This window comes from Ictalurus punctatus, chromosome 7 (assembly GCF_001660625.3).
Source record: "Ictalurus punctatus breed USDA103 chromosome 7, Coco_2.0, whole genome shotgun sequence".
In the NCBI taxonomy this organism is placed as follows: Eukaryota; Metazoa; Chordata; class Actinopteri; order Siluriformes; family Ictaluridae; genus Ictalurus; species Ictalurus punctatus.
The window spans coordinates 5,672,258-5,684,888 of NC_030422.2; the positions used below are offsets into that span (position 1 = coordinate 5,672,258).

At 43.7% G+C, this 12,631-nt stretch overlaps 1 protein-coding gene across 10 annotated transcripts in view; it reads left to right on the forward strand.

The window, feature by feature from the left end:
* Positions 1-12,418, forward strand: part of asap1a (ArfGAP with SH3 domain, ankyrin repeat and PH domain 1a) — a 69,897-nt gene extending 57,479 nt beyond the window's left edge. For 3 of the 10 annotated variants that reach the window (XM_053681813.1, XM_053681808.1, XM_053681812.1), the window contains exons 20-30: positions 3,955-4,040; positions 4,184-4,299; positions 4,389-4,456; positions 4,575-4,682; positions 5,406-5,640; positions 8,090-8,254; positions 8,573-8,648; positions 8,729-8,793; positions 8,952-9,499; positions 10,159-10,281; positions 10,399-12,418. In XM_053681813.1, the coding sequence (XP_053537788.1) occupies positions 3,955-4,040; positions 4,184-4,299; positions 4,389-4,456; positions 4,575-4,682; positions 5,406-5,640; positions 8,090-8,254; positions 8,573-8,648; positions 8,729-8,793; positions 8,952-9,499; positions 10,159-10,281; positions 10,399-10,473 (1,665 nt within the window). In that variant the 3' untranslated portion in view covers positions 10,474-12,418. The remainder of the gene's footprint in view (positions 1-3,954; positions 4,041-4,183; positions 4,300-4,388; positions 4,457-4,574; positions 4,683-5,405; positions 5,641-8,089; positions 8,255-8,572; positions 8,649-8,728; positions 8,794-8,951; positions 9,500-10,158; positions 10,282-10,398) is intronic. The other 7 variants (XM_053681811.1, XM_053681814.1, XM_053681816.1 and 4 more) reach the window with 5 other exon arrangements.
* Positions 12,419-12,631: the final 213 nt, after the last annotated feature.

Consider the following 12,631-nt stretch of genomic DNA (forward strand, 5'->3'; position numbering starts at 1 on the left):
GACCTCCTGAGGTAGAGGGGAATCCTTTGATGTCTTTGTTTGATGAAGTGCTCATTGCCTGTTGGAATAAAATGCGTCACCGTAGTGGTATAACCATAATCAGATAATCATCTTGTAAAAACAGCATGGTGCTTCTCTAGCAACTGGTTAAGTTGATGTTATTTGATCTGACCTTACCAGCTAGGGCTCCACTCTAGCCTCTTTGAGACATGGCTCCCCAACCCGCCTCTCCCCAACAGCCTCTTCAAATGCTACCAGCTCCTTTTGCAACACCTTTTCTGGTTTACACAGCTCCGTGACACTCACCTTCAGGGGCAAAACAACTGGCTCCTGCTTTGGGTTCATCAGTCTCACCGGGTGTGCCAGAACATTGGCAACTTGCAGCACAGAGGGCATATCGGCACTTGAGGAAGCCTCCACCATGAGATGCCGTCTCATTTTCAGGGGTACCTGACAGCGACGTTCAATGACTGTTTCACTGCATGGAGGAATGAGGATGGCCTGTCTACTCGCCACCTTGACATCTTCCTATCATGGCCCACATACTCTGTCCTCATCGCGATGAAGACTCCCGACGTGTTGCTTATGCTGATCCATCTTCTGGACCCCTTCCAGGCCAGTAAACGGGCTAAGCATTTCACTGGGCACATTTATTCCTAATATCCTTGGGGCACCGCTTTGTTCTTCTCCATCAGTCTTATCATCTTGTAGCACAAACACACACTTGCAATAGAGCTTTTTCTCCGCGTACAAACATCCGATTAGATATCAAGTCCATTTGTGGCTGTTGACTTGGCCCATCTGGCAGCAGATGGGGCGGCTGTGATTCAGGTGGTAGAGCCACAGCCGTAGTGTTGGCGGACTACATGCCGAAGTGTTGAACCCTATGTTGCTCCCGATGACAGGCTAGCGCCTTGCATGGCAGTTCTGCTGCCATTGGTGTGTGTGTGAATTAGAAACTAGATAAGTGCAGACTTACCATTTTTGCCCTCAAACTACTAAAAAAAAGTGTCCCTCGGACAGAGTAGTCACTTCTAAGCCGGTATCCAGAAGGCAGCATGTCCTCACACCATCAATGAGCACATCTATGGTAAAGCAATTCCCAAAAGCACTCTCTGGTTCCAACCTCTGCTCCACCTCCAGTGGGTCCGGAAGTGGTATAGAGGGTTTAGCAGACATCGTGCTAATGGTTGCTTGTGCCTGTTCCTTAGCCTGTTCATGTCCTGAGGCTGGGGGTCTAGCTCTACGTGGCCTTCCCTTGCCATACTGGCATATTCGTCTTGTATGCCCAGGTTTGTCCACAGGTGTAGCAAATCAGCCTACCATCTTCGTCTCACAGACGTAGCCTTCCAATCTGGATCATGTCGTCTTAGTCTGTGACGTTTTTCTTGGAGGTCATAAGCAAATACTTTAATTTTTTTCACCGGCCATCTGCTTGCAGTCGTTAAAGCTCCCTTCTGCTCTTGTGCCTACAGGGGCTTTGTGGTCATACAGTTCCTCAAGAGTCTTAAAACTTTTCTTGTGGTGCTATCCTCCAGGTTTATAGTTAGCTTTGCCTTCCCCTTCAGGTGTTGCACAAGTTCAACTTTTTGGAATCTTACAAGCTTTAAAGTAGGACTTCATCGACGCTATCCACTGTTCTATGCATTGATCTTCATTACTTTGATTCCTGCTGAAGTTTGGGCCCTTTCTGTTTCTCTGTATATAAACCATGGCTTGGTTTTTCTGTTCAAGCACTGCCTTAGGCATAGAGAGTGCTTCTCTCTCTATGGTCACTCCTGGCCTGCTCGAGGAGCGCTGTTTGCTTTCTCATATCAGCCGACTATTCAGCAAACCTGGCGTAACTCATCCGTGCCTTCTACCATGTTCACATAAACTCGGGATTGGGACTCTTGTCACGTGACTAAAGCTAATTAAGGAAAGAGCCAAACAAGAGCTGCTACCATGGAATTATGCACGATTCAATTCAGTTTTATTTGCGTAGCGCTTTTTACAACGGTCATTGTCTCAAAGCAGCTTTACAGAAACGTATAAACACAGGATACAGCTTTTAAGCATGTGGATTAATCCCAATTGAGTGAGCCGGTGGCGACGGAAAAACTCCCTAAGATGATATGAGGAAGAAACCTTGAGAGGAACCGGACTCGGAAGGGAACCCGTCCTCATCTGGGGAACGCCGGATAGTGTAGGTAAAAGAAAGTTCATTATGGTCTGTACATGAAGTCTTTTTGAACTAGTCCACCGTTCACTAAAGGAGACCTGAGTGTAAAACTGCATGTGGTAATTGCGGTCCCAAGGCCATCGCTGCAACCGTCGTCCCAGCAACCACAGCGAGAACGTCCATGTGGAAATGGAATAGATGAGAGCTCCATCCAGTGGTAGGGCATCCGAACAGATCAGGCAGGTCCGGAGAGCAGAAAGCGTCAGGATCACTGGCATCTCCAGGCAATGGTTTATCCTGTTTGCGTACACCAAAAGCGATAAAACAGTGCCCATGTAGTGAGGGTAAGAATTTAGTCCTACTCGGGTAGCAGGAAAGCTACATCTAGGTCAACCTCCTTCACACAATTGGTTTCTAAACTACGATGTGGTTTAGGGCTTTAAACTGTCAAGAGCCAGACCTGCATTTGTATCCTTACCACTTCTCCCCTTCCTGGCTGGCTGATGGATAGACCTAGTGGAATGGTAAATTGGAACGATAATACATTTATTTAAACTTAAAAAAGCAGTTAGGTTCCAGGACAGGGGGAAAAAACCCCAAAACAAAACACCAAACATATATAAAGAAACCTTCACTGCGTTTCCAACCACCTTGATACACTATAAACCTATTCCGAGAAATCAGTAAGTGCACGCTTCTCTCCTTCACACTGCGTAGTTTCTGTATAAGCTTCAATTCAAGAGTCTCGGGCGGGTCAAATGACTAACTCCATTCCTTCTAAGCTAACGTTTCTGCTTTTTAAAAAAAAAAAAAAAAAAAAAAAACAGAAAACGAAATTTAAAAATGGCTGAAACGTGATAGAGTGCACGAAACATAATATGCAATGTTGTTCAGTGACGGTAGAGAGAGTGTCGTCTTTGCAGCCACACAAGATTCACTTCCTTTTCGTTTCTTTTCTTTACTCGGAGGGAATTTTGTGTTGCTAGTTTGACAGTTAGGCCTATAGACAAAATGCGGTCGCTCCGGTTGTCTCTGATCAACACCGCACTAGGAACACCCCCCGGAACATCCATAGCTGCTGTGAGTGCAATCCATCATGCTTATTTGATTTGCTAGAAGAAAATCTTCTAATATTCGAAGCACTCTCCCCTGACAGCAGAACTGACGTGATCGTGTTATATCACAACCTGAATATGTCTTCTTTTTTTTTTTTTTTTTTGACTTTCATGTGAAACGTACGATGGCCTGTGCCCCTTCCTCCAAAACTAAATGTCACACCACATATATAGCCGAGGTATTCGATCTGATTTTCACTACCTGTAACTTGAAGAGGATCCGAGAGCACCTCGGTCACCCGCAACCTGCTTTCCAACCGTTGTTGACTAAATCACGCAAATAGGCCAATCGCTCATGTACACCCAAGTGCGGCGTAGTCTAATAAAACCGACGTAGTGGTATATTTGATTTTACATTTGATATTCATTGGGAATAGAAGCTTTTATCTAAAAGTTCATTCTGTGGTACAAAATAATACGTATTCAAATCTACACGCAAGTGTTTTGTTTTAAATGCTAACTAGAAGTAAAATTAATATTATTTTAAAGCAAAACCAATTTAAAAAAAAAAAAAAAAACAACCCTTTTACACTCTTTTTCTGCGTGCCCTGAACTGTAAACGTCGGTGCTACGCCGTTATTTTCGACTTAATATCGTGTTATTAGGTAAATATCAGTAAGATATACTCAAAAATGTAACGCCCAACAAGCTATCGATGTTTTCTAATAAATTTGACAGGATCCCGGGGAGACGGCTTTGCACTTCGCTGTACGGACTTCAGACCAGACCTCGCTGCCCTTGGTCGATTTCCTTGTGCAAAACAGGTACTGTACCTCCTTTTAGTGTGCTGTATATTTAAATGATGTAGACTGAGAATGGTCAAACACAATGTAGATGAACGTCTCTTTGATGGTAGTTTCTATGTGTGTGTGTGTGTGTGTGTGTGTGTGTGTGTGTGTGTGTACAGTGGCTCTCTGGACAGGCAGACGGAGAGCGGGAACACTGCACTCCATTACTGCTGTACCTACGAGAAGCCGGAGTGTGTCAAGCTGTTACTCAGGGGCAAGCCACTGATCGATATAGGTCAGTGCGGATATTACATTTTTAATGGTGCGTGTATTATAGAGAAACAGGTGCTCTAATGGACTCCCTAAATGGCTTTGTGATTCCAGTCAATCAGAACGGAGAGACGGCCTTGGACATCGCAAGGAGGTTAAAAAACACACAGTGTGAGGAACCTGTAAGTGTCCAGACCGAGTACATTCATACACCTTGAACAGAAGTAGCTCTGTAATTCAAAAAGCTAGAGCAGAAATATGTGGTTTTGAGTGTGTGTGTGTGTGTGTGTGTGTGTGTAGCTGGTGGAGGCAGCGGCTGGCAAGTTCAACCCTCACGTCCATGTGGAGTACGACTGGAATTTGCGGCTGGAGGAGATCGACGAGAGTGATGATGATCTGGATGATAAGGTTAGAACCAGTGCCCTCACACCACCGCTATGCTTTTAACTACGTACTCTAAAATCCTAAATATACAGCAATACTCGGCTGTGGAGTAGAGCTACAGGGAGGGATGGGCCACTGGTCAGTTGGAGGTCATCTGAAGGTTAATGAGAGCCAAGATGATTTCTGACTGATACTGCGGCAGTGGAGACGTAAGGAGATTCTAGTGGCACCTAGCGGTGCCGCTGTTCCCTACAGTGCCGTGCATAAGTATTCACCCCCTTGATCTCTTCCAGATTTTGTAGTGTTACAACTCGGAACTAAAATGGATGTATTTCTGATCTTATGTCATGAATCTACACAAAGTATTGAACTTCACGGGGGGTGAATACTTATGCAAGACAGTGTATTTCATCGGCAGGACAGTAGAGAAGCACGTTTCCTTCAGATGGTCGGTGTGTAGGTCAGCTACTCCGACCACACTGCAGGGTTTAAATGTAGATTTTCACATGTTGATTAAAACTGAAACAAAACTAAACATGTTTTTATGTCTGACTTGATTTGACGTGGAATTAAAATACCACGTGATCTTGATAGCCCGTCCCTTTGTGTTGATATTGTAGTCTGTGTTAGTGAAGAACGACACGGGGTTCTTTAAGGAATACTGATGGAGTAAACACGGCTGTGGTTTGTGGACTGTACACGAGTTCTGTCCTACATGCTGATTGGCTGTTTGTCTCGTGTTAACAGCAGCCGAGTCCGGTGAAGAAGGAGCGCTCGCCTCGACCGCAGAGCTTCTGCCACTCGTCCAGCGTGTCTCCTCAGGAGAAGCTCTCGCTGCCTGGCTACTTGAGCCACAGGGACAAGCAGCGGCTCTCGTATGGCGCCTTCGCCAACCCCGTCTACAGCACGTCCATGGAAACGCCCGCGTCGCCTGGGGCCGACACGCCCACTCCTGCCTCCAAGAGCAGTGCCAAAGGTACAAGTAAAAGTATAATACTGTAGAAGGAGAAGGAGAAGGCTTGAGATTAATAGTTGTTAATTCTATATTATAATAATAGTATTCATTAAAGCACAGAGATCGATAAAAACTCAAAGAAATAATGGAAAAAAAAAAATTAGCAGGCAGAACACTGAAAGCATAACGAGAGCTAAGGGACAAGCTGGTGTTGACGGTTAAAGGTTTTGCTCTATCTATAAGTTTTTAATCCTCATAACACTTCTGTAATACCAGAACAGCAGCTGATGAACTCTAAAAAGAAATAAAATGCCTTGAAATCAGTTGTAAATGAAGCGTAGTCTGTGTAGTGACGCCATCAGTAATGCTACGCTATGCATACATACACTAGAAACATCATGAATACATCATATATACACACACACACACACACACACACACACTCCAGCTGCTGATCAAAGCATGTAGCATAGTGCAACTGACTGTATCTGTGCACTTTGGGTGAGACAGCTCGTCTTCAGGCGTCGTTCTCTCTGTGCTAGTAACCGTTTATAGCCTTAGGGAGGAAGTGACACGATTGCAACACAATATCACACATGGCTTCAAAAAGGAAGCTACATTTGCACAGACAAACTTCTGGCAGATGTTTCTCGATATTTTAGCTGTTGTGGAGAGAAAAGTGTTTGGTTGACAGTGTAAGTCTACATAGGTGAGAACTTGTGTCATAAACACACGCATTTCCTGCCCTGTCATTAATAGGCAGACAGTCACTGTTTGTTTAACAAAGGAACAGGAATGTTTCGCTCCAGGCCATGATTTAAACACAAGAGCTGCCTGTCGTATAGCTCTATACTTTAAACAATAGAGGAAATGAACGAGTATCTCTGCCAAACATGCAAATGTTGGTATACTTCAAAACAACTCTGTGTATGTGTTCCTAAACCCCTCTGTGCTGGTAGGGGGTGCAGAATGGTTTGGAACGGGCTGTGAGTTGAGGAGACTTGATAACATCTCAGTTTTGCTGCCAAATTTGAATACCTCATTCTTAAAGTGCATCGAATGATGTTACCTACAAATATTGCAGTACATTTTGCAATAGTACTGTTACACGTTAAAGTGCACCTATTATGCTTTTTCAGATATTCCCTTTCATGTAGTGTCTTACCGAGCTGTTGGTGAATGTAGCAATTCTGCAAAGTTTCAAAAATCAAAGCGCACGACAAACGGAGTCATCGACTCCCGAAAGAAGGAATCGATTCTGAACAGCTGAAACGAGTCGTTAGTGATTCCAGACTTTACTTCCTGTACTAACCTACGTAGATTTGTAACAAAAAGCCCCGCCTCTTCATCGGCTGCTTGCTGACAGTGATGGACCAATCACGACAGACTGGGACGTCTGACCAATCAGAGCAGAGTATGCTTTCTGAAAGGAGGAGCTTAGAACGAATCATTTAGAACGGACCATTGAACGAGTCGTTTGTGACACTGAGGGGGGGGGGTAATGCTGCAGTTTAAATGATGAGCACATTAAAGTGTTATTTTTAACCTTGGATGCATGTAAATCTATTGTACGAGACCTTTAAAACAAAATTAGTCACGTTATTATCAAAACCATAATAGGTACGCTTTGAAATTTATAATATTTGTATTTATAATAGGCGCTTTTTTTTCAATTCTACCCTGTCAAACTGAACAAACATACAGAGATAGAGAGAAGAGCAGTGCCAGGTGTGAAAGGGGTGCAAATTCCACAGAGAGATGAAGGTTGTAGTAAAACTGATCAGAGACCGAGAAGTAGCAGCCGCATTTTGAACTTTCCCTTAAACATGTTTGAGCTGCTGATGCAGCTGACGCGGAATTCAAACTGCTGCTCCGTTCAGCGACCGTGTGATGTATATAAACCAATTACAGCCAGGGGGAGGTCTCAGGACAAAACGTATTGAAATGCACTACCAGCTTTAGCCTGTTCCTGCACTTTATAGGGCTTGTTATTCAGAGAACAGACAGAATTACAGAAGACAATAACAGATTTAGTGTCGAAACAGAAATGGGCGGAATATGGAGAGCTGGAGGATTAAACATTTTGAGCAAATTTCTATGAATGATGTAGTCAACTAATTGTTGCAGCCCCAATTGATTCATTTTCAGTGACCCCTCCTTCTAAGGGGATAAGAGGACCCAAACCATGCCGGCTAAATGCCCTCAGAGCATTTACAACAGAGTCACCGGCTTTTTCCTTTAATTTGTCACCTGCCTTGACGCACAGCAAAAGTAGCTTGCAGGTATTGCTTGCTATATGCAAGATCCGGATACATGTCTTTCCACCCATCCATTGCTTGAAGATGCACGTAACTTTGCACCAAAATACACCCAAAGAAATCATGCTGGCAATGGGAAGTACAGTATTTGCAATACCTAAGGGTTAAATGCATAGAGCTGACTGAGGGATTCATGCATTCTCCCTTTCCCTTCCCAGCTCCCTCCACTGGCCCTCCCACCTCTCTCCCGCTGGGTTCTCAGCCATGTACAAGTGGCAGCTCCACTCTTTCTAAAAAGAGGGCTCCTCCACCTCCTCCTGGAGGCCATAAACGTACGCTCTCAGACCCCCCCAGCCCCGTCCTCCAGGGACCCCAGAGCAAAGGTGGGTGAACATCATTCTGTGCAATCCAGTTCAATTTCCCTCATGAGAACGTCACCAGTGAACAACTTTTAAAAGCTGTGACTGAATAACTTTCATTATTACTTTAAGCTTTGTAATGGGTATTCTCCAGTTCCTCTGTTGTACAGTTATGACATCTTGGCGCTTCCTGACAGGAAGTTCAGTGTTGCTGCTATCTGTCTTCCAATGTTGAGAGTTTTTGCTGACAGTGAAACGAAAGCAGTCATGTTTGCACCTGATTGCATTTCCTCTTTCCTTGACTCGGAGAATAAGAGATATCCACCTCTCTTTTAACTACAGGGAGTGATTTAACACCTCCGCCTACTAACAGGACCTCGCCAGCTAACAAATTTGAAGGAATTCAGCAGCAGCAAAGGTATGTAAGAGCTACACATGTGGTTAGTGTCGTAATTACATAATATTCACCATTGTAATGATTTCCCCCTTCTCGTACAGCACTACTTCCAGTAATACAAAATCAACACTTGGTCCAAGAGTCTTACCCAAACTACCTCAAAAAGGTGAGTGTTTCATGCTTCGTCACTGTAAGATTTGTCCAAGTGGTCTTTTTGTGGAATGTGAGCTTCGAGATTATACCACAGGTTCAGTCACCTTGACTTCCTGCCATTCGAAGTGTGAACCATTTACAGGTTAAGGATATGACGTTCCTCTTTTTCAGTGGCATTAAGAAAGACTCTAGGCACGGCCCCTTCAATGGACAAACCCAATCAGGGCCCTGAGGTCCTGCAGAAACCTCCCCAGGTGATGGACATGCCAACCAGAGACACCATCACCAGACCCACAGAGCCTCCACCCAAAATCCCACAGGCAGCTGAGAGGCCCCAACCCGCTGAGATTCCTCCCAAACCACACGTCCTGGAGCTTCCCCCTAAACCCCAGCTCTCGGATCTTCCCCCAAAACCACAGCTATCAGAATTACCCCCCAAACCCCAGCTGTCTGATTTGCCCCCTAAACCCCAACTTAAGGATCTGCCACCTAAGCCACAGCTGTCGGATCTCGTCTCAAAAGTCCCAGCATCCACAGCTACAGAGACGCCACAAAAACAGTCGACACTAGAAGAGACTGCTCCAAAGGTGCAGCTGGCAGAGGCTCAAACTCCAAGCCAGCATTTAGAGCTTTCGCCCAGGCAGGCAAGTGAGGACACCAACGGTGCGCCAGCAGGTGTCGTAGAGATGCCAGTCCCTCTGCCACGCAAAATAAACACGGTGAGTCATGTGGAAAGACGGCAAAGGTGATGAGGCAGTGACGGAATGTGACCCATATTCGAGTTGACTTGAGTTGATTGAGTTTATTGACTTGGTGAGATACGTTGGCTCGTTGAGTAGACCTGTGGAGTTTAATTTCAATTCAATTTTCAATTCAATTTTATTTGTATAGCGCTTTTTACAATAGACATTGTCTCAAAGCAGCTTTACAGAAATATCAGCACGGTATACAGATATTAAAGGTGTGAATTTAATTGACTTGAGTTGTGGAGTTGACTTATTGACTTGAGATAAGTTGACTTGTTGAGTTGACCTTTGCCCTGTGTGCGTTTGCATGTTTCCCCATGCTTTGGGGGTTTCCTCCGGGTAATCCACTTTCCAGATCGGCATTTCCAAATTGTCCGTAGTGTGTGAATGGGTGCGTGAGTGCGTGTGCTATTGTGCGACAGGTTGGCACCCCCATCCAGGACGTCCCCCCGCCTTATGCCCCGAGTCCCCTCGGATAGGCTCCAGGCTCCCCGCGACCCTATGTAAGATAAGTGGTACAGAAATGGACGGATGGACAGAGTTGTGGAGTTGACTTGTTTAGTAGACCTGTGGAGTTGAATTGTCTTGACTTGAGTTGACTTGATGATGATGATATATGTTTTGCTTGTCAGGGGAAGAGCAAAATCAAGAGGGTAAAGACCATCTACGATTGCCAAGCAGACAACGATGATGAGCTGACGTTTACTGAAGGAGAAGTGATCATCGTTACAGGAGAAGAAGACCAAGAGTGGTGGGTGAGTAAGACTCTTGCCGAATCTCTGGCTACACCCGTCGCGTTAACGTACATTTGACAACACGATACATTTCACACCATTTTGTAAAACATTTTCTATTAACTTGGTCTTTTCCAGATCGGACACATAGAAGGTCAGCCGGACAGGAAAGGGGTCTTCCCTATGTCCTTTGTGCAGATTTTGTCCGACTGACATTGTGACTGGCAGGTGTGAGGCTGCCCCTGTAGCACAAGCTTCACCCCATTAGCCTCTCACCAGACTTTGGACTCCGCCTCTCTGTATAGCTGCTGTAACCCAAACAAATCTCAAGAATCCAAAAGGAAAAAAAACAAAAAAAACAACTATCATATCGAATCCAGACTCTCGGAAACATGAAGGGTGAACCGAGTAAAAAGTGTGTGTTGTTAACAAACTGACGTTTTCTTGCCTACCAGTATTACCGTAGCCATGGCGGCCCAGCATGCTAACCTGGGTATGCAGTAGCTATCCTCGGAATTTAGCACTTAACAATTTCTCAGTGTATGCTGTAACGTTGTGTATGTGTGCACATATGGAATTTATATGTATGTCCATATTAAGTGTCTCTGTACATATATATGCACAAATGTAAGTGTATATTTATGTACTTATGTTATGTAGGATGTAAGTGTGCAAAAGTATGTTAACCCCTGCTTGCTTCAGGAGCCGGACTGACTCCTAGACATTTTTTTTTTTTTTTAATGTCATTTTCATTCGTCTCTCGAATTCCGGGAAGGACTGAGACGGACAAAACGAGAGAATTAAATGAAGGTTTCACTGAATATTATAACAGTGTTGTCCTGGAATATAGTGGCACGATAACCAGGGATGAAAACTTTTAATAGTTTCAAGCCTCTAAGCATCTCATCATCTATGCATATAAGGTTTATCAAGTTAGGCTGGATTGCTTGCTCGTCATTATATGTTGTACTGAAAAGGAAATCAAAAAAACAAAACAAAAAAAACAACCAAACAATAACCACATTCGTCTTCTATCTATACAGTACCATGTTTAAAGACGCCTGTTCCGGACGTGGTTTAATTGGTGGTTAGTTGTAGTCCATGCCACTTGGTAACTATCCATGCATCTCCTCAGAGCTACTTAATGCCAGATCTGATATCACAAAGCCCTTGGAACACGTCCTTACCCATAGGATCATTATTTAAGGCAGACGGATCCTAGTAAAACAATCCCCCAGGTCCTACCATTCCCCTTAGAACGCATTGCCATCAGAACGTACATCGACCAGCATTGGCATTACAGGTTCACGATGCTCATTTATTTGGTCTACATAGAAATAACTCTGGAACTATGGAGTTTTGTTTGTAGGTTATTTGTATGTTTTGGTTTTTATTTGAATATGAATTCAGGGGAAGAGAGCAATGAGTGACGGGCAGTACCACGGCTCCGAATGACCTTAATGCTGCCTCTGACTTTTCCTTAACCAGGGAGACTTGAGCTTTTTAGTTTTTTTTTTTTTTTTTTTTGCATTAACAGAAGAATATGTATTAGCAAATGCTTCCTAATTTGTTGATAGTATTAGCCACTTATAGGGCTGCAGTGTGTCCGTATGAAAAGAGTGTATAGAAAATAAAATGAATATTCATTTATTTTAGAATGTGTGACAAATTGCATTCGCTGTAACTGGGGTAAACCACGATGCAAGATTTCAGCACAAGCAAAAACAGCAGTGTTTCATGGAGTAACAGACCTACCTATGTGAAGCCTGTGGAACTGAGTTCCTGTTACACCCGTTCATGTATTTTGTGTACATTTAAACTCTCAATGAGCCTGTTGTTGGACCAAATGTGTGAAATTCATGTTTCGATAGAACACACTTCATCTAGAAGTGCCATCTTGACTAGTCAGGAACTGGTGATAGACTCTTGTCTGCTAATATTTGGAAGCAGTCAAATGGCGAATTTCACAAAGAACTGGATCTGATCCTAATGTTAACATAAATAAATAAATAAATAAATAAATAAATAAATTAGGATAGATTTACCACTCATTTCTCATTTGTTTTTCGTCTGTGTTTTGCTGCACTGTATGTTTAGTCCCGAGACTCTCTCTGATATCAAGTTTCATTTAGAAATAAATATTTTACGTTGAAACGAAGTGCTCGCGTTGTCGTCGTCATTTTTAAATGGTTAACTGCTTTTTCAGTGGCCGGTGCTGGGTTATGTAGATTTATATTTAGTTTAGATTATGTTAACCACGCACAAAATGCACGTTTGTCTAATTCAAACCGACTGTTCTGCCTTTTTCTCAAGGGAGGCTGATGAGCTCAGTTTGTGATGTCACAAAATCGACTCATTGGCTTTGTCTGCT